General features: G+C 44.5%; 1 protein-coding gene across 1 annotated transcript in view; it reads right to left on the bottom strand.

Annotated features, from left to right (window-relative positions):
• The window catches only part of OTOF (otoferlin), a 199353-nt gene that overhangs the window by 91109 nt on the left and 89666 nt on the right, over positions 1-18578 (bottom strand). The window contains exon 5 of the mRNA XM_060250592.1: positions 16569-16753. Within this exon, the coding sequence (XP_060106575.1) occupies positions 16569-16753 (185 nt within the window). The remainder of the gene's footprint in view (positions 1-16568; positions 16754-18578) is intronic.

The following is an 18578-nucleotide window of genomic DNA, read 5'->3' on the forward strand; positions in this document are numbered from 1 at the left end:
GGCAAGCAGCTGATCCACTTGAGCCCCACAGTGCTATTTACTGATCATTTTTGTTCCAGGATTGGTTGGTTTTCCTCCCAGAGCGAGAGAAAATTAACTGACTAATGAGACATCTTTTCGAAAGATGTTGGAAACACAGACAGCAAATGATTCTTTAATGAAGTCTGCAGGAGCCACGAAACCTCCCAGGAATCCCTGGCAGATTGTTTCTCTGCTCTCCTTCCTGGACAGAGTCACAAAGAACCCAGCTAGCAGAAACACTGGGGTGAGGGGAGATCCTGCCATGTGTTCAACTGCCCCAGGTAAAATAATCATACTTAGCCTTCTATTATATTCAGAGTGCTGCATGTACATCTTCATAATCCTTACCAAAAAGACCACTATTATTACCCTTACATTGCAGATGGGAACACTGATGCCTGCAGGCTGAGGATTGCCTAAAGCCCGTTAGTCACTTCATAGGAGAGGGCAGGATTTGAACAGGGGACATCCTGGTTCACAGATCAGTCACAAACTACATAGAATTTCACAGAATTCCTTGACACTTTGTTTGTTCTTTTCAGGGAGCCTGACAGGTCAAGAAAGATGGCAATCACCAACTAGTTGGCCACCTGATTACCTGCACCAGCCAGCCTGTATCCACCATGAAAAGGGGGAGAACCCTGGGAAGGATTATTCTCCTAACAGAAATAATAAAGAGGGCCCAAGGCAAGCCATCCCTTTTGTGATTTTATTATAAAAAGAAAAGTAGGTTAAGCAGGTTTAAAAGAACTCCCATGGATTGCAACCATATAGCAGTCTGTCTAAGGAAATTGGTTTTTAGGGTTTCTGGTCCTAACACCCTTGCCCACCCTTTTGTGTGCAAGAGTCAGTTCATGTTCACAAAACATATTTGCAATGTTTAGAATTGCAGCTCAACCCAGATTTTTCTCTGCAAGGTTGATTCTGAGGAGGTGCGTTCTGCCCTCAGATATTTCTTCTCAATAAATGCTGGCAAAGTTCATGCAGCTGAATGAGTCCATCATGGTTCAAACTGAAAATTTCCTAAGGCTGAGAAGGGGCTAGGAAAGCCTGGCTCTGACCTTTCTTCCACCCAAGGCAGCCCTGAGTAAAGGTTGTATTTGAACAAATGGAAGGTGGAATCCCATCTCTGCCCACCATAGCATAACAGTGCAGGGAGGAAGATTTTGAGCTGAAAAACAACCTAAGAAAAAAGAGTGAAGAAGCCTCTCCCAGTTCACACATCTGCTGCTCAGATAGTTAAGAGCCTTTTTTAACAACTGTGCTACAGCTGTTCACTGAGAATTGATCTCCCTTAAACTGTGACCTGATCCTAAGGAGCTGTTAATGCTGTGTTACCACCAATGGAACACCATTTCCTCCAGAATTTCTTCTCTGGGATGCAAACCTGAATGAGGTTCTATGCATCTGCAGTGGCCTTCAGGCACTCACCGCGGACTGCTTTAGCACATGCAAAGCAGTTCTTCAACATTAACCATTACTGTTAGGGAAACTCCGTTTGAAGGTTGTGAATGATTTGACTAGTGGAGCAAGCCTAAGTAGGTCTGATCAGAATGAAGTCCTGTGTTATTCAATAGGGCTTTCTCCTGGGAAAGTGGGAGCCTAGTATATGCAATTAAACTTGCTGTTTGGTATCTTTACCATCTGTGACCATCCTCATAATTGCTTCTTGCAAACTCCATATCTCCCATCCAAATCTAAAATCCTCTCCTGTTCCCAGAGTACACGGCTTGAGGGGGAGGGAGCAACTGAATTTCTAAGACACTGTCCTCTGTGGCTGGTGCTGTGGAGTGCAATGGGTGGAAGAAAAGTAAAACCAAACTAGAGTGCCTAATGAGAAATATGTTAATGACACTACCGGTGTGCATGCAACTAACATAAGATGCCAGGAAACAGTTCTCCCCAAACAGACCTGCTATTTTTGAAAATGCAGCAAGAAAGCTCCTAAACACCAAGCAGGTTCAGAATCCAGCCATCATTCTCCACACTGCACTGAGAAGCAGGGAAATTGCTTCCAACCCCTTCTCCAGAGCCTCTAGAAATTTATTTCATAACAAAGTTTGGCAGGGGGCAGGCAGAAAGAAGAGACATCTTCTCTGTATGTAAATACTGGCGTATGAACACTACGACCCCATGTGGTTCACAGCCTGCCTTCTTCACATGCTGGTGAGGGTTATTTTGAAGGGTCAATAACATATTGTAGAGCAATTTGGGCTCCCTTCTCTCTCTAGTTTGGGTTTAGCCAAAGGAACAAAAATGCTCTTGGTTTTTAAATCTGTGCTGGACTGGCCACTGCAGAGTAAATGAATGCAACAAACAGCAGGGGGGGAAATCAGCAATTACATGAGTGTGTCGTACCAGCATGCATACGGGCTCTCAAGCAGTGATACTTGGAGTGAAAACAGGTATGTTACAAAGCTGTGTCCTTATTTTTATGTCTTGAGTGTCTCCATTATGATAATAACTCACACAGCTTGGCATATTATTGCTTTCAGACATCCTGCTTAAAGTGGGGTGAGAAGAAAGACCCACCATGCCTAAAATGTGCATATTTTTATCTGCAAGGTACTCAACATAAACTACTGTTTTCTCCTCCATTTTGCCCTCATGGCCATCTTGTGAAGTAGGGAAGACTGGGAGAGAGCGATCGGTCCAAGATCATGCAGTGGTTGAGGGGGCAGGGAGGTTGAATCTGGGTCTGCTACATCCAAGTCAACCTACTTAAGCATTGCATCACCCTAGCTTTCTTTCTTTATATGGGCCCTGTTCAAACCTACTGACTTGTCTTCATTTTGTTTTGAACTATTTTTCATTCTTTGGATTCCAAGAACCAAAATATGAAACTTTGGCCCCCAAGGGCCAAAATATGAACCCCCAAGGTTTTGTAAAGGTAACACTCCCCCATTCTATTTATTTCAGTGGGATATATTCAGAAGAACTTCCTGGGGGATTTTGCATTACTGGAGTGCGGGGCTCACGCGCTTCAGCCCCCAGACCCCACAAAGCCTGAAGACAGAAATGTGGGTGGATCACGCATTTGGCATATCAGCCTGAGCCGCCCACATTGTGTCTGAAAGGCTAAAAGGGTGCAGACATCTTACACTCATATTCTCGCTTCCTTTTGCTGACTCATGTATTCTTGATAAATTGCTGGCTGTATCGAATCTTGGAGGCTATGAAGACATAACCTCATGCTTTTGAACAAAAGCTTCCTGTTTCATTAACTGCCTGATTAGCATCAGCTAGAGATGTATAAATAAAACCAGGACTTGCAGAGAGCAAGCGAGCTTTCCTCACTTCCTCAATACACGTGTCGAGAGTCTTCATTCCTACACTGGAGACATTCAGCAGCCAAAGAAGCTATCCGTGGATGCAATTCAATCTTCTTCATTGGCAGTTTTGAAAAGAAATCTGCATTGCTCTCTGCCAGAGAGGCCTTCCAGAGAAGATACCAGTCTTGGGACAGGGGTTTGGCTCAAGAGACTCCATTTGGGCCCCTTCCAGATTTAAGTCTGATTCTATCGTGAGGATGCTTGACAGGGGCTCTGAGGCAAAATGATGGGCACTATAACTTTCTAGCCCTGGTCCTTAACTCTATGATTGTGAAAGCACCCAGTCCTCATCTTCCAACATACTAGTGACCTAAGAAGGCTTTGCATTAGTGGCAAAGGGTAATTTGGGCACCGCAACACCATTGGTGTGCCTCAGCACTACCCTGCCTCCAGTAACAATGACCCATGCTATGATTCTGTTTATGCTTTCCCCCTCCACTGGGTGATGTTTTGTTTTGTTATCTTTAACAGATGCAGAAATTTCAGCCAATGCAGCTTCTGAATTCCTGCCTGCATTGAAGCTCCTGAAGGCCTATCAGCTGGAGGCAGGGAGGAAGAGGACCACTCAGTATAGAGCATGTGCTTTGTATGTAGAAAGTCCCAGGTATAACTCTTCCACCTCTTCTCCACCCTGAGCATGGTGCCGTGGTGAGAATCATAAGCTAGTGCTGGGAGAGCCCTGGTTCAAGTCTCCACTGTGCCATAAAGTTCTCAAAGTCATTCTGGGGCAGGCATGCTCTCTCTCACTCAGTCCAACCCACCTCACAAGGGTGTCATGGAAGTTAAATCACATGAAGAAGAGGCCACACATGTCATCCTGAGTTCTTTTGAGAAAGAGCAGGATAAGAATGTGGGGTGGACTGGCCATTTCACTGACAGGGAAATTTCCTGGTGGCCTGCTGCCCACAAGAGCCACCAGTGGCCAGCAGCAAGCATAACCAAGCTCTAGCAACTCTGCCAGAGCCTCAGGGGCCATTTGGCACAGACCATTATTCAGCAATGTTAACTGATGTCAGTTCACCAGCTGTCTTTCTTGCACAGCTGCCAGTTTTCATGAGGAAGAAATGGGCAAGCTGACACCCACTGTTTGCACTGTTGTGCTGAGTGACCCCTGCAGGGCTGACTTCTTGCATCACAAGGGCCACTCAGCTTAGCCTGCTCTGTGGTCATTTCCCCTTCTCTGTCTGCTCCTGATAAAGATGTAAGAGACATCACTGCCAGAGGTCTTGAAGAGTCTCTCCAGATAAGAGACTTAAGATTGCCAGCTACCTGGAGAAAAAATGCCCTGGCCCCATTAACCAAGGTTTAATGGGATGTTATTGACCGGGTGATGTTTACTTACCTTTGTGCCACAAAAAGCTGCAAGTGCCCATTTCTACGCACTAAGCCTCTGTTAAAGTAGCAAGACATTTGTTTTTCTCCAGGTGGCAGGCAACCCAAAAGTAACTTCAGATATTCCCATATTGCTTTTTTATTTAACCTGCCATTTGCTTGATATTATATTTCTTTGTTATTACATTACATGCTATATAGCGTTCCATAATTGGTATTTTATGGTGCACAACTCCTGGAGCCATTTCGAACCATTTTGTACGGAGAGATTAGTCAACGACTATTTCAAATAACAGAATAAATATACTAGAGGAAAAGGTGAAAGGCCCCATTATCCTCACCTCACCAAGAGGAAGGGGGGAAAGGGGGCTCCACTTCTTTTTAAAGCAAGGTTGTCGACAAACAATATCAAAAGATATGTGGTGGTGGGAGGATCAGAAGTAAGATAACTTTACAGGGGCCCTTTTGTGCACCATTGCCATGGTAACAGCTACATCCTGAAATGCAGCCCTCTTGTTCAGGAGCACAATGGGATTCTCAGCCTTGGTCTTTCTGACATCTCTCAGGTCGCTGACAGTCAGCAAGGAGGAAATTCTGCTGTGAACGGTTTGAATTGGGAATACAACCACAACTGTGCAGGGTGAGAACCTCAGAAAGGTACTGCTAACAAGCATGGAACACAGTCTCAGGCTCGGGTTCGTAGCTGTTTCTGGAGTATCTTACAATGCTTGTTTGAATCTGGAGCAGGGCTGAGAGAGAGGTCTGTGGCTTGCAACCAGAGCTCCTGCTTGGCACATAGACATTCCCAGCTGCTTCAGCCCCTAGTGTCTTTTGTGGAAGGCGTTCATATCACAGTTGCTGGGAAAGGACCTTTCTCTGCCAGAGACACTGCCAGTCATAGCAGAAAATATGGATTCCAGAGGACCTAACTACACAATACTTTGTTCCTGAGTCCATCCATGGCTCTGCTTCTGGTCCCATCAGAAAGATATGCCGGAAGCTCCTGGTTGAAACTACTTAGAGGTTGATTCGGACAGGGGCCATGGCATGTAAGGAGACTTTAACCTCCCCTCCTTGAAGTTTCCTCAACCAAGGGCTGTTGTTTGCCTTGCTGGGAAAATCATCAGTATCCCCAGAAGGGTGAATAGTGGCTACCTGAGGTTGTTGCAAATTGAGAAAACAGAAGAGAGGGAAGGCTTAAAGACCATCTTGCATGCTGTGTTCCAATCCACATTGGCTCCCAAAAACTTGAGAATCTGTGTAACAGGGAACTCCCACTGCATGCTGCTCAATGGGATCCAGGATGAACCTGGCCACAGTATATCATACTGTTTTGCCTTTGGCTAGATCTACCAGTGGTCTAAGCTGATGTAAAGCAGTTTTGTACGTTTATGCATGTTCAGATATTAGGGTAGGGGTGGTCAAACTATGACTTGGGAGCCACATGTGGCTCTTTCACACATATTGTGCGGCTCTTGAAGCCCCCACCGCCCCATCAGCCAGCCTGGAGAAGGCATTTCTCCCTTTAAATAACTTCTCCAAGGCAAGCCAGCTGATGGCTTGGAGAATGCATTTAAAGTTAAAGTTGCTTTCTTTCCACCTCCACTTCCCTTCTCATCGATTTGCCTGTCTGCCTTCCTTCCTTCCTTCAAAACCTGATGTTCATGTCTTTCAGCTCTCAAACATCTGATGCTTATTCTGTGTCTCTTACATTAAGCAAGTTTGGCCACCCCTGTGTTAGGGTGATTAGATGCAAAGGAAGCCAGGGAAAATGGTAAAGGAAAAAAAAAGTAGCTTTCCAGCACTAAACCCTTGTGGCACCTTCAAAGACATACTGTGGACTAAGTTTTTCTGAGATAGAACCCACTTGGTCAGATGCAGGATATCTGTACATCTTGTGAAATGGTCTTTAACATCCCAAAAAGCTGATGCCATGATAAATCCATTAGTCTTTAAGATGACTCTAGCTTGTGTTTTTGTGTTGCATAAGGAATCCAAGCTTATGCTTGAGTAGCCATGAGTAAGTTACACCTACTCAGTGAAGATCTGCTTTAGCAGCTCAGATTCTTTCCCTTTCTAATGGAGCCAATGGGAAAAAAAGGAACTCAGGAAGAATGTACAAAACTGCAAGGCAATCCACCAGCAGAAGGCCACAAAGGGGATTGAGAAATTTTACCCAAGTTCTTTACAAGTGAAATTTTGGAGAATTTATACTTTCATTTTGGACTACTCCAGTAATGGATGGATAGTATGGTCAGTGTTTCCACCACTCTCAGAGGAGACTGACAAGAAAGAGATAATGAGGTGTGATGTTCTGGTTTTAAATCAGGTGTTAATGTGTCTAATGGTCTGCTCTCCAGAGGCAAGAAAACATTGCCTGCAGGAGACTTGGCAGAAAAAGGTTTTCTAAAGTAGCTGAGAGGTAATTCTGCTTTTTCTTTTATGCTCGTCCCATTTACTTCTGCGAACTTAGTTGCATGATTTTCTTAAATGACTGTACAAACTCATCACCCTGATTTCCCAGCAGGGATCTTAGCAACTGTTTGATTGCAGTTTCCCTGGCAAAGTTCCCCAACAGCTCCTTTGCAGTTTGGACCCTGCACATAAAGTCCACAGATCACATTCTGACACACATCAGTCAGGGGCTGTTTGCTCTAGAAGGAGTCACCATTCCCTGTAAGTCTCTGTTGCCATGAGATGGACTATTAAATTCCCATTCTCCTCCAAGCTATTCCATCATTGCTGAAGTCCATCAAGGAAGTCCATCACCCACATGCTTGCATACCACACCAAACCAAGCCACACTACACACTCTTTGCAGGAGTTTACACAAATAGTTTCTGCACAGAGAAATCTCACTGTGTGAGAAAAGAACCCTGTAACCGTTCCACATTCTCATAAACCTGTGCAGTGAAAGCTGCTATCGTGGGGTTTTTGCTCTCCTCTGTGGATACATTTCTTCTCTTATTGAGTGAATTCACACTTGTGAAAACACAAAAAACCAAGCATAATTCCAAGGTTTCCTTTACTCGGTAAGATTTCTCTGCAAGAACAGATGTGTAAACTTTCAGCTGGCTCCAGCACAGCAATGCACACTGCAGACTCAGGCAGGCAGGGCTGGTCTGGGCCATGTACCTCGCATTGAGGGAGCCTTGGCTGATGGTGTCTCCCTCGCCCAGAAGTTCATCATCACTGTGGTAATACATCTCATCTTCTTCCTGCCTGCAAGAGCAAGTGGCAAAACAAAGAATATGACTCTTTGAGGTTTTCAGTGGGCTGTCTGGGAACCCTGCAAGGGCAGTAGAGAAGAGCAAGAGGCCAGAAGCATCTTAAAGGTGAACGACATTTGTGGCTGGGTAGGAGCTTTCGTGAGTAACTGTTCACTTCTGCAGAAGGAAAAGTAACAGGAGCGAGGACTGTGTAAATAGTAAAGCAGCCCAGGCAGCTGGCCTTTGATGAATTTATTTTATTTATTATTTATTTATTCGATTTATATCCCGCCCTCCCCACCGAGGCGGGCTCATGGCGGCTACCTTGGGTAAGAGATCTGGATTACTCAGAATTCAAGAAATGGATTGCTGAACATTCCCAGGGTATTGCATGTGTGCATGGGGGCTCATAAATTTTCAATCAATACAAATCTAATCTCTCTAGTCTCTGTTTTCTGTCCTGACCCAGATGGTCTAGGCTAGCCCAATCTTGTCAGACCTCAGAAGCTAAACAAGGTCAGCCCTAGTTGGTACTTGGATGGGAGACACCAAAGAAGTCCATGGCTGCTAAAAAAGGTAGCCCCCTGTACAAGCACCAGTTGTTTCCAACTCTGGGGTGATATCGCATCACAACATTTTCACAGTAGACTTTTTTGCGGGGTGGTTTGCCATTGCTTTCCCCAATCATCTACACTTTACCCTCAGCAAGCTGGGTACTCATTTTACCAGTCTTGGAAGGATGGAAGGCTGAGTCAACCTTGAGCCGGCTATCTGAACCCAGCTTCTGTTGGGATCGAACTCAGGTTGTGAGCAGAGCTTGGACTGCAGTAATTCAGCTTACCACTCTGCACCACAGGGCTCATACACAGAGTCCTGAAAGGGGAGATCCAGATGCGTACGAGAGGAGTTGCCAATAGAGGTTAGACGGGGCCAGGCCTCGGATTCAGTGGGAACTCACAGGAGCACAGCTCCTGAACCTTTCTGAGAGTTCCACCTCCTCCTTCCCGCCTTGTCCATTGAATAGTAGGTGCAGCTGCATAACAATCCTGGATGAGCTCCACCATCTATTTTTCTACAAAACAACCCCTGGAAGAGGCAAACTGCTTCTGTTTGTCTCTTGCCTTGAAAACCGTATGGGATTGACACATCAGCTGTGACTTGGCAGCACTTTCCACCATTCTCAGCTATACATTTCTCAAGAGCCATTTGCATAACTTTTACTGGTTCCTTTCAGAATTATGAAATCAGACCAAGTTAATCTGTGCTTGTTTTAGGCATTGATACACCATGCTCTCAGCCAAACAAATCAGTTCTTGAGGTGGCTCACCTAAAAACCCCAGACCATAATTAGAAGTCAGGATGTCTAGTCAGAATGTGGATTGCTCCTATGGCGATCATGGAAATGGCAACACTTTACAAGGATTCTACGTAGCCAGGGGGATTTCCCAGGTGGGGGGAGTAGTTTTGTAAATTACCAGTGGATTAATTCTCCATTATACCATTTTTAATTCCAACTATGTTTATTGATTTCTTCCTTCCAGATACTTGTCAGAGTCTGTCCTGCTTAGCTTCTTAGATCTATGAGGCCTTAACTACTTCTGCTATTAAAGAAAGAAAAACTATCACAGAGCAGATAGTAATTTGCCTAACCCCAAAACCATACAGTGTGACATTCCTGAAAAGTATAGGAAACTGATATTTCACGATTCTGGTGTGGAAAAATCCAGACAGAATTCTGGTTTTAGATGATAGAGATCTTATGCTTGAATTAAACAAAGACACCATTTATGGAGATGGCACCTTTGATAAAGTGCCAAATATGTTTTACCAACTGTACACATGGCATGTCAAGGTGGGTAATTCATATCCACCATGTATTTACATTTTACTTGCAAAAAAGAACATGGACACCTATAATAGAATGTTTGAAATAATGAAGCTATTGATTCCAGATAAACTGTTGTGGGGGCACAATGCTCTTAATTCCTAGTTCCATTTCAGTCATCCCAGTGTGTGGTCTCTATTCAAAGGACTGCAGAGGGACCTGGCTTGTCACAAACTAACATTGGCTAATGCACAGGCAGGTCGCCTAGAGGTAGAAAAGAGAAAATATGAGGCACCGCATTACATGGTTGCCGCTTCTGTGCAACAGTATGAGCAGGTAAACTAAGATAAACTTAGTTGCTTAAAGAGATTGGCTAATTTGCAATGAAGAATTATATCTGAGTTGTTATTGTTGTTAAATAATTGTTGCTTTTACTATTACGGTTAGATAGTCTTTTGTCGTGGGTGTCCCACAATGTATTAACATTAAAAAGTTTGACAAATTGTAAATTAATAAAGTTAAAGTATTTAATTTCATTTAAATATATATTCCTATGTAGAGTTTTAATTTCTGTTATTATTGTTTTTCCTTCTTAATAAAGTTCATTGATAGCAAAATGGTCACTTTTTGTTGCATGTGAATATGACTTATTTTAATCCTAAAATAACAACAAAATATTATTAATGGTTATCCACAATTATAAACATCTATGATGCTTTACAGATTTTTCCATGGTGGCTTTTTTCCATGGGGGCTTTTTTCTTTGTGGGCTTCTTTCCATGTGGGCATGTTTCCATGGTGGCTTTTTTCCTGTGAGCATTTATGTCTGTGGGGTTTTTTCTTTGGGTTTTTTTCTGGTTACTGTGATAACCATATTCATGAACAGCTATGATGGATTAAGGTCCCTTTCTGGGTCATGTAGGAATCTTTGTCATGTTCACTGAAATACTCAGAGAAGAAGTGCATTTTGCAAAGCAAGCATGGAGGTTTTTTTTCTCCTAGTTTCTCTCAAAACATTTCCTCCCATTTTCTGATCCTACCCTCAGACCAGTTTTAGCTTTTTTTTTTTTTTGCCCAGCCAGGTGCTAGACTGGAGTTAGCCCAGCTAGGGAAAGTGACCAGGAGCAGAAAGGGAACTCTTGCAGGTGAGAAGGCTTAAATAATTTCTCCTCCTGTATCCAGATTCAGCCCTTCAAATCCCCCTCTCCTTGCATTTGTCCTAACTCTGCAAATGCAAAAGGAAACACGACTTTTGTTAGACCTTTTTAGCACATCAACAGGCCACTAGAGGGCATCATATGCAAAAGTAGTCCATGTTGTTTTAACCAGCAACTGTTATCGATGGACATTTCAGACTTATACCTCCAGAGCAGAATTTGGAGCAGGAGACACAAATGTACTCAAGAAATGCAACAATAGTAAAATAACTCTTGAATCTTGTGCCAGATCTACTGGCCTCGAGACTGTGCTTCAGATTTCGTCATCTCCCAAGGTCCTGCATACATCATATCATAGCCGTTCAACAAGGAATGCCTCCTGAGTCCACTGCCCCCAGCCACTCTCCATTTAGGATTGCCAACCTCCAGGTGGGGCCTGGAGATCTTCCACTTTTACAACTGATTTCCAGCTGGCAGAGATCAGCTTCCCTGGAGAAAATGGCAGCTTTGAAGGGTGGACTCTATGGCATTGTACCATACTGAGGCCCAGGGGTGGCATTCTAGCAGGAGCTCCTTTGCATATTAGGCCACACACCCCTGATGTAGCCAATCCTCCAAGAGCTTGCAGGACTCTTTTTTGTAAGCTCTTGGAGGATTGGCTACATTAGGGGTGTGTGGCCTAATATGCAAAGGATCTCCTGCAAGAATTCCACCCCTCCTGAGGCTCCTCACCTCCCCAAACCCACCCTTTCCCAGCTCCACCCTCAAAGTCTCCAGGTATTTTCCAACGCAGACCTGGCATCCTACATCCATTGCTGCTGCCACCATCCCCTCCCTTCCCACTATTCTGCAGCCTAAACTGATAATGCTCCTCTTCAATCCCAAGACATCTTTAAACACACAGTGGCTATGCATGCCCAGTAGGACATCCTGAATTCTCAAATCACATGGGAGATTGCAAAGTCCTGTTGGGCATCTGGGTTCATTGTGGCTAAAGGCATCTGAGGAACAAGGAGGGAAGGAATGTGAGATGGATGGAGTGGTGGCAAGGGTGAAGCAGTGGCAGAGGCTGTCATATTGTTAAAATGCCCCACCAACTCACCTCTCCTCATTGCAGAACTAGCCCTGTCACTTATTTAATGAATTCTCTCTGAGTAAATTCCACAGCTATCCCAGGGCAGAGGGAGTATGATGTGGCCATTTTGCTGAAAATAAGCACATCAGTGCCTGATTGGGAGATCTTGAAATTCTATGTATGCCACCAAGAGTGGCAGAAAGACAGGATATAAATGTCAAAATGTTTAACTGAACAATCTGAAACATATAACCACAATTTCAAACACTGCCATTTTATATACTTCAAACTCCACCATACATCCTTTTTGACAAGTTTTTAAATTGGCTTTCAAGCATTGCTTTGTGACAGGTTTAGTTTTTAATGGAGAAAGTATAAAGAAGAAAGGTCTAGGAAGATCTGCACATTTTACAAGTTGGGTGACTTGAGCAATATAAGATAGCCCCTTTCCTGGCAAAAACAATGGGGTGGAAAACCCAGGGCAGCTCACTAATAGCATAAAAATAGTCCTTGTGTTGGAATAGAGGATATCTGGTGAACAAAGAATAAGAGAATTTGACCCTGCAAGGGGCAGCAAAAGGGCAGTTAGACCGGAGAATGAGGTCAGCACCTTCTCGCCTATTAAGTGTCATTTCTTGTCTGTCTCTGGATTACGACTTTTTGGGCAATATCCTGCTTCTTCTCTGAAATTCTCTCTCTCTGACCAATTCCCCACTAGGCTTGTTCTGGCATTGGAGCTCTTTTCCCCCTGACACTTCTGTCTGATTTCACGCAAGCTGCCATGGGGCTGTGACTTACCTCACCTCTTTCCCATGACAAGCAACATCCTCTGAAAACTGGTTTCTGCTTGCCCTGGGAAAGAGGCAGGGTGAGTCGCAGCCCCTTAGCAGCTTTCAGCTGGGCATTCTTTCTGGACGTCCTTGGAGGAGCCAGCACCTTTGACTTGAAATGTTTTTGAATTGAGTATGAATATATGAAGATTTGTATAACCCCAGTGTGAGCATCTGAAAAAGCCTCCGCATGAAACGGCTGGCTCCAGCTTACAGCCCTGTGATCAATTTATGTAATTGGGGTTCAGCTTCTTTGCCACTGACAGTCTCTGAAGAATGGCACTGGTTTCTGCCTCTGAATCAATGGAATGATTGCAGTGGATTTAAGTGCATTTTGAACTGCTCATTTGTTGTCTCCCAGTTGCTCTGGGAGTTTATCAGGTCAAAGTGAAATTTGGATGAACACAACACATATGAAATTGTTTTAATGTTTACACTGCATTTTTTTGAAATTTTCCACAATTATACTCTTTAAATTGATTATAAATTTGTTGCCAGTAAACTGCAGCCATGAACCTTTGAGATTTTTTGTGGGCATTTACCTCATGGCTTCTTCTTGTTGTGTATGCCGTGGGAAAGAGGTAGGATGGTCACAGCCCCATAGCAACTTATGCAACATCAGATGGAAACTTCGGGGGGGAAAGAGCTCCAATGCCAGAACAAGCCTAGTGGGTAATGGGTCTCTCCCCCTCTCCCCATATTTAGGATCTTGTCTCTGTCTCTCATCTTCATTATCATGCTTTAACTGATTCCTGAATAAAGCTTTATCTACACCAGGGGTCCTCAACCTACGGCCCAAGGGCCAGATGCGGCCCGCTAAGGACGTTTATGCGGCCCGCCGGGTTATGGCAAAATCAGACCGGAAGTGACGTTCGACCTAAACTCGCGTTAGCAACGCACACTTCCGGCACTGGGCTGAGGTGGTGGAGACAGAGTGTGAGGTGATACCGAGGTGAGGTGAGTTCCCAGGCTGGGGTGTGTGGTGTGGGGAAGGGAGAGAGATGCAGAAGATGGAGAACTGACGGCCCGCGGCCTTGTACAGTAACGGCAGCCCGGCCCTCCAACAGTCTGAGGGACAGTGAACTGGCCCCCTATTTAAAAAGTTTGAGGACCCCTGATCTACACTTTAATCAGGTTGTGCACCTTTACTGTGATTACTCTGCCAACACATGGCAGTTACCCTGGCAGTTCCTGCAGAAGTAGACTCAGTGGTGTTTACTACTATGGATCTCTGTGTAGCCAAACAAAGAACAGAGCTGGAATCTGACACACACACACACCCCGCACAATGTTCCTCTACCCCCTACTTCTTTACAATGTGGAGCTCAAGTGGAATGATACAGTAGCCTTGCCAGCATCTACAAGGGACACTGAGACCTGATCGAACAGGTACATGATCCCCATTTAAGCTTAGTGCAGCGCTCTTGCCTAGCTGCAGGAATTGTAAGATATCGATTGAGGGATCTGATCTATGTCTCCAATTAAGAGACTGCGGGCCAGTTTCATTCAGTAAATTGGCCCTTTACTGCAGCTTTTCCAGGTCTCCAGGAGGGTCATCACTCCACGATAAGGAATGCTGTGATTTGTTTCTTACTTACTCTGCAGTCCAAATATACAGAGAAACCTCCCAACTGTGAACTCCAGGATGCAATAATAAATATGTCAAATCTATAAGTCAAAATCCACCCTGTGCAGTTTTCTGACCAACAGGGCTGATGTGACTGAGGCAGAACCCAGAACTTATGGCCCACACAGCCCATGATCCACTCTGTTCAGCACAGCCAGATCTCATCTGGGATACTGTTCTGTAGCTTGCCACTCCACTAAGCAAAGTGTGAAGCCTTCCTCCAGCCAAAGGAGCCTCCTTCCAATTTATAGAAGGAAGTGCCTGGATGGCTGTGAAGAGAGGATGCTAAAACAGAAGTCCAGTGGACACGCTCAAGACTAACAACATTTATTCCAGCAAAAGCTTTCCTGAGTCAGTTGCCTCTCACTTCATCAGATGCAATGAAGAGAAGAATTTTCCTTATACTTGTCTGAAATGTTCAAAGATAGGATATCATCCACCATGTTCAGTTCTGGGCACCTCGCTTTAAGAAAGGTAAACTATCCCACTTGCAGGATACAGCAGGGTTAAATTAATTAATTAAATGAGTCAGAGCTTACTCCAATGGATCTGAAGAAGTGAGCTTTGACGCACTTCTAACACTAATTCTTAAATAAATATGTTAATCTTTAAGCTGCCTCTGGGCTTTTGCTTTATTTTACTGCATCTGTCTAACATGACTGCCATCCACCCCCTGAACAAAAATGGTTGGAATCAGGAAAACAATTCCTATGAGGAGCAGTTGAAGGAACTGATGTTTGGCCTAGAGAAGAAAACATCAAGAAGAGTAATAACTCTTCAAATACCTGGATGGCTGACAAATGGAAGAGGTCAAAGACTTGTTCTCTGCTACTCCAGGGTGCAAGACTTGGGCTTAAGTAAACAGATGAGTACTTCTCACACAAATATTGGAAAATCTTCCTCATGCAAACAGCAGTTTGAAATTGGAATCAGTTACCTGGGGGAGGTGGATGGGCTCCCTCTTATCAGACATTTTCAGGTCTTTTGATGTGATCTTGGGGTTTTTTAGAGATCAGGAAGACACAGGGGAAATTGGAGAGAACTGTGGGTCAAAATGCAGCTGTGCAGCACCTGGTGGGGAATCAGTCACTTGAGCCAGAGAAAACAGAAGCCCGAGGGTGGAGCAACTGCTACTGAGGAATCGCTAAGAGACGGGACAGCCATCTGTCAGGAATGCTCAAACTCTGGATTTCCTGCACTGAACAGGAGGTTGAACTGGACTTCCTGTAAACCCCTTTCCAGCTCTAGGATTCCTGGCAAACAAACAAATTAGATATACCTAACAACCTAACTTCCACCTAAGTGTGCAACATTTCTGCCATGTTCAGAATTGTGTGGAGTCAGACAAGTCTTGTGCAGGTCCTAAAATTAACTTAAAGCCTTCTCCTCTGGTTCTTAACAAGAACATTAGTGATCACCTATACCTGGAGGAACCCAGGAGAGGGGGGATAAGTGCTGCTTACAGTTAGTTGCTAAGCAACTTCAATGAAGTATGTGGTCCTCAACTCTCTCTACAATAGGAGTTGGCTGTGGATTTACTCTGCAGTTTGTCTAACAAGGATGGGTAGTTGTGCCCCTATCTCTCTTCCCTTCCCAGTAGAACATGCACCCTGGGCTTTAGTTATGGAAGAGCAGGGATCCCCATGCTTCCAAATGGCTGCTAAGTGTCCCTCAAAGGACTAATGCCCAGCAGGATCATAGCACTTCTCTATCTTACCAGTCGGCCAACATCCAAGTTCTGACATAATTTAGAGCAACAGTACCCTGTGCATGAGCAAAACTGTGATCTGATTTCCTTCCTGTGTTTTTAGTCAGCCCTTTCTGGGTCTTATCTGACCTGGATGGCCCAGGCTTGTCTGATCTCATCAGTTATTGGAAGTTAAGCAGGGTTGGCCCTGGTTAGTACTTGGATGGGAGACCACCAGAGAAGCCTAAGGGTGCTACACAGAGGCAGACTATGGCAAACCATCTTTGTATATTTCTTGCCTCAAAAACCCCTTGAGGGATTGCCATAAGTCAGCTACAACTTGATGTCACTTAAAAGCAGAGGAGAGCAAATGAGCTAGCTGGCTAATTTCTGGAAAAACACCCAACATAGTTATAGTGATGCAAGTAGAAAAGGGCAGTAAAGGAAGATACAGAGTCCTTCAGAATGGTTACCTCCGGAGAGCTCTCTCTGCAGCACTGGCCTTGCTGGGAGACTGCCGGTGACTGGGAAGCAGGATGTCCGTCTCATAGGGGTCACCCTCTGAACGTGCATTGGGATTCTCCAAGAATTCCTCATCGTTCCAAGCACCGACTGTGCCGTCCATGGCCTGGTACCTAATCTCGATGGAGACGCTGGTCTGAAAAACAAACAAAACCCAGAGCATGTTTATTAATGCCATTCCTTTTATTACCTATCACACCTTAAGGGGCAACATAGCCTCAGATGACACACAGATGGAACCCCAGTCATTTCATCCTTCTGTTCTCCAGCCAACAAACACCCAACTTCCAGGTCAGCCTAAACTTTCCCTAGAAGATCAGAATATACTTGGGGACAAACCAGATGAGAGACACAAGGCGATCTATGATAACATTAGGTTGAGGAATCTGTAAACATATTCCCCGAGCTTTTCAAAAATGTTAATAGATGCTATATGAGGGCTTGATTTAGATTAGGACTGCATGCGGGAGGGGGTGAGGTGAAATTCTCTTTTTTCCCCCCTTTGGTGTTTTTGCTGATCATTTCATTCTTATAGGTTGTTATTAGCCTCTAAAGCATAAAAAAACAATAGATGGACTGCCCTCTTCTCCACCTTTTTTTAAAGGTTAATAACAGTGCTGGGGCAGCTAGATTCAAGTCCAGTAGCACCTTAGAGAATGAGATTTTTTTTGGGGGGGGGGAGTTTGAGCTTTTGAAAGTCAAAGCTCCCTTCATCAGATACAAGTAAAATGGAGAACCCTGAGTCCTTATATCATAGTCAGAAGGTGGAAGAGGTGTTGCAAAGAAGGAATTCAGGATGCAAAGGTGTGGTGACAATTGTAATCAGCTTGTTCAGAGCAAAGGGAAAACATCTGGTGGCAGAAAATTAGTAGCCATAGTGAGATAAAAATCCTGTGACCCTATTCAGTCTAAGGGGGGGGGGGGACTCAAGTTCATTCCCCACTCAAGTGCTGAGGGGAATCAGATTTTATTAGCCAAACCACATCGGGATTAACCCGGTGAGGTAGGTTAGGCTGAGAGAGACCCAGCGTTCCCCAGAGAGCTTCACAGTAAAGTAAGGATTTGAACCCGATTATGCCAAGATCCCTGCCCATTACCCAAATCAGGGCTTTTAAAACAGAAAAAGTCCAGCAGGAACTCATTTGTATATTAGGCCACACCCCATGAACCAAACCAGATGGAACTGAGTTCCTGTGTGTTCCTGCTAAAAAAAAAAAAAAAAAAAGCCCTGAACTTAACCACGACACTTCAGTGGCTCTCACACTTCATCTGGAAATCAGCAGAGGAGTATGGCAGTTTTTAGGCCTCTGCCACCTGGTTGGCAACTGGCCTTGATGGCCTTTTGGGGTTAGGGTTGCCAGTCCCCAGGTGATGCCTTAAGGTCTCCAGGAATCACAACTGATCGGCAGATGACAAAGATCAGACTACAGATCTCCAGACTACAGAGGTCACTTCCCCTGGAGAAAATGGCTGTTTTGGATGTGGTATCTATGGCATTATACTCTTCTGAGGTCCCTCCCCACCCCAAATCTCACCTTCTGCATGCCCTATGCCAAATCTCCTAGAATTTCTCAAACCAGTCTCGGCAACCCTATTTGGGGGTCTAACGCCAACAGGGCTCTCCCTCTGTTCATATACTTGACAAAATCTCTCCTCACTCCAACTTCCGTTAACATTCCCTTCTCATGGCTCGGATTAAAGAAACCAGAAAAGCAGAGCAGAATTCTGTTAACTTGCTTTCCTTTCTTTGGGTGGTTGCCATGGTTACTGCATAGGGGAGTGACAATATGTTGGCTTTATGCAAGCATTTGCTTTACTAATGTGTGTGAACAGCTGCCAGATCACACAAGTGGTGGTCATTTGCTAAAATCCTCTGTTGTGAAACAAGCCCACAGGGGTCATTATTATAACTAAATTTCTCGTGGTGAGAAAGAAACACTTGTAAGGGTGAGGAACCTGTT

The sequence above is a fragment of the Heteronotia binoei genome, chromosome 1 (assembly GCF_032191835.1).
Source record: "Heteronotia binoei isolate CCM8104 ecotype False Entrance Well chromosome 1, APGP_CSIRO_Hbin_v1, whole genome shotgun sequence".
NCBI classification, from domain to species: Eukaryota; Metazoa; Chordata; class Lepidosauria; order Squamata; family Gekkonidae; genus Heteronotia; species Heteronotia binoei.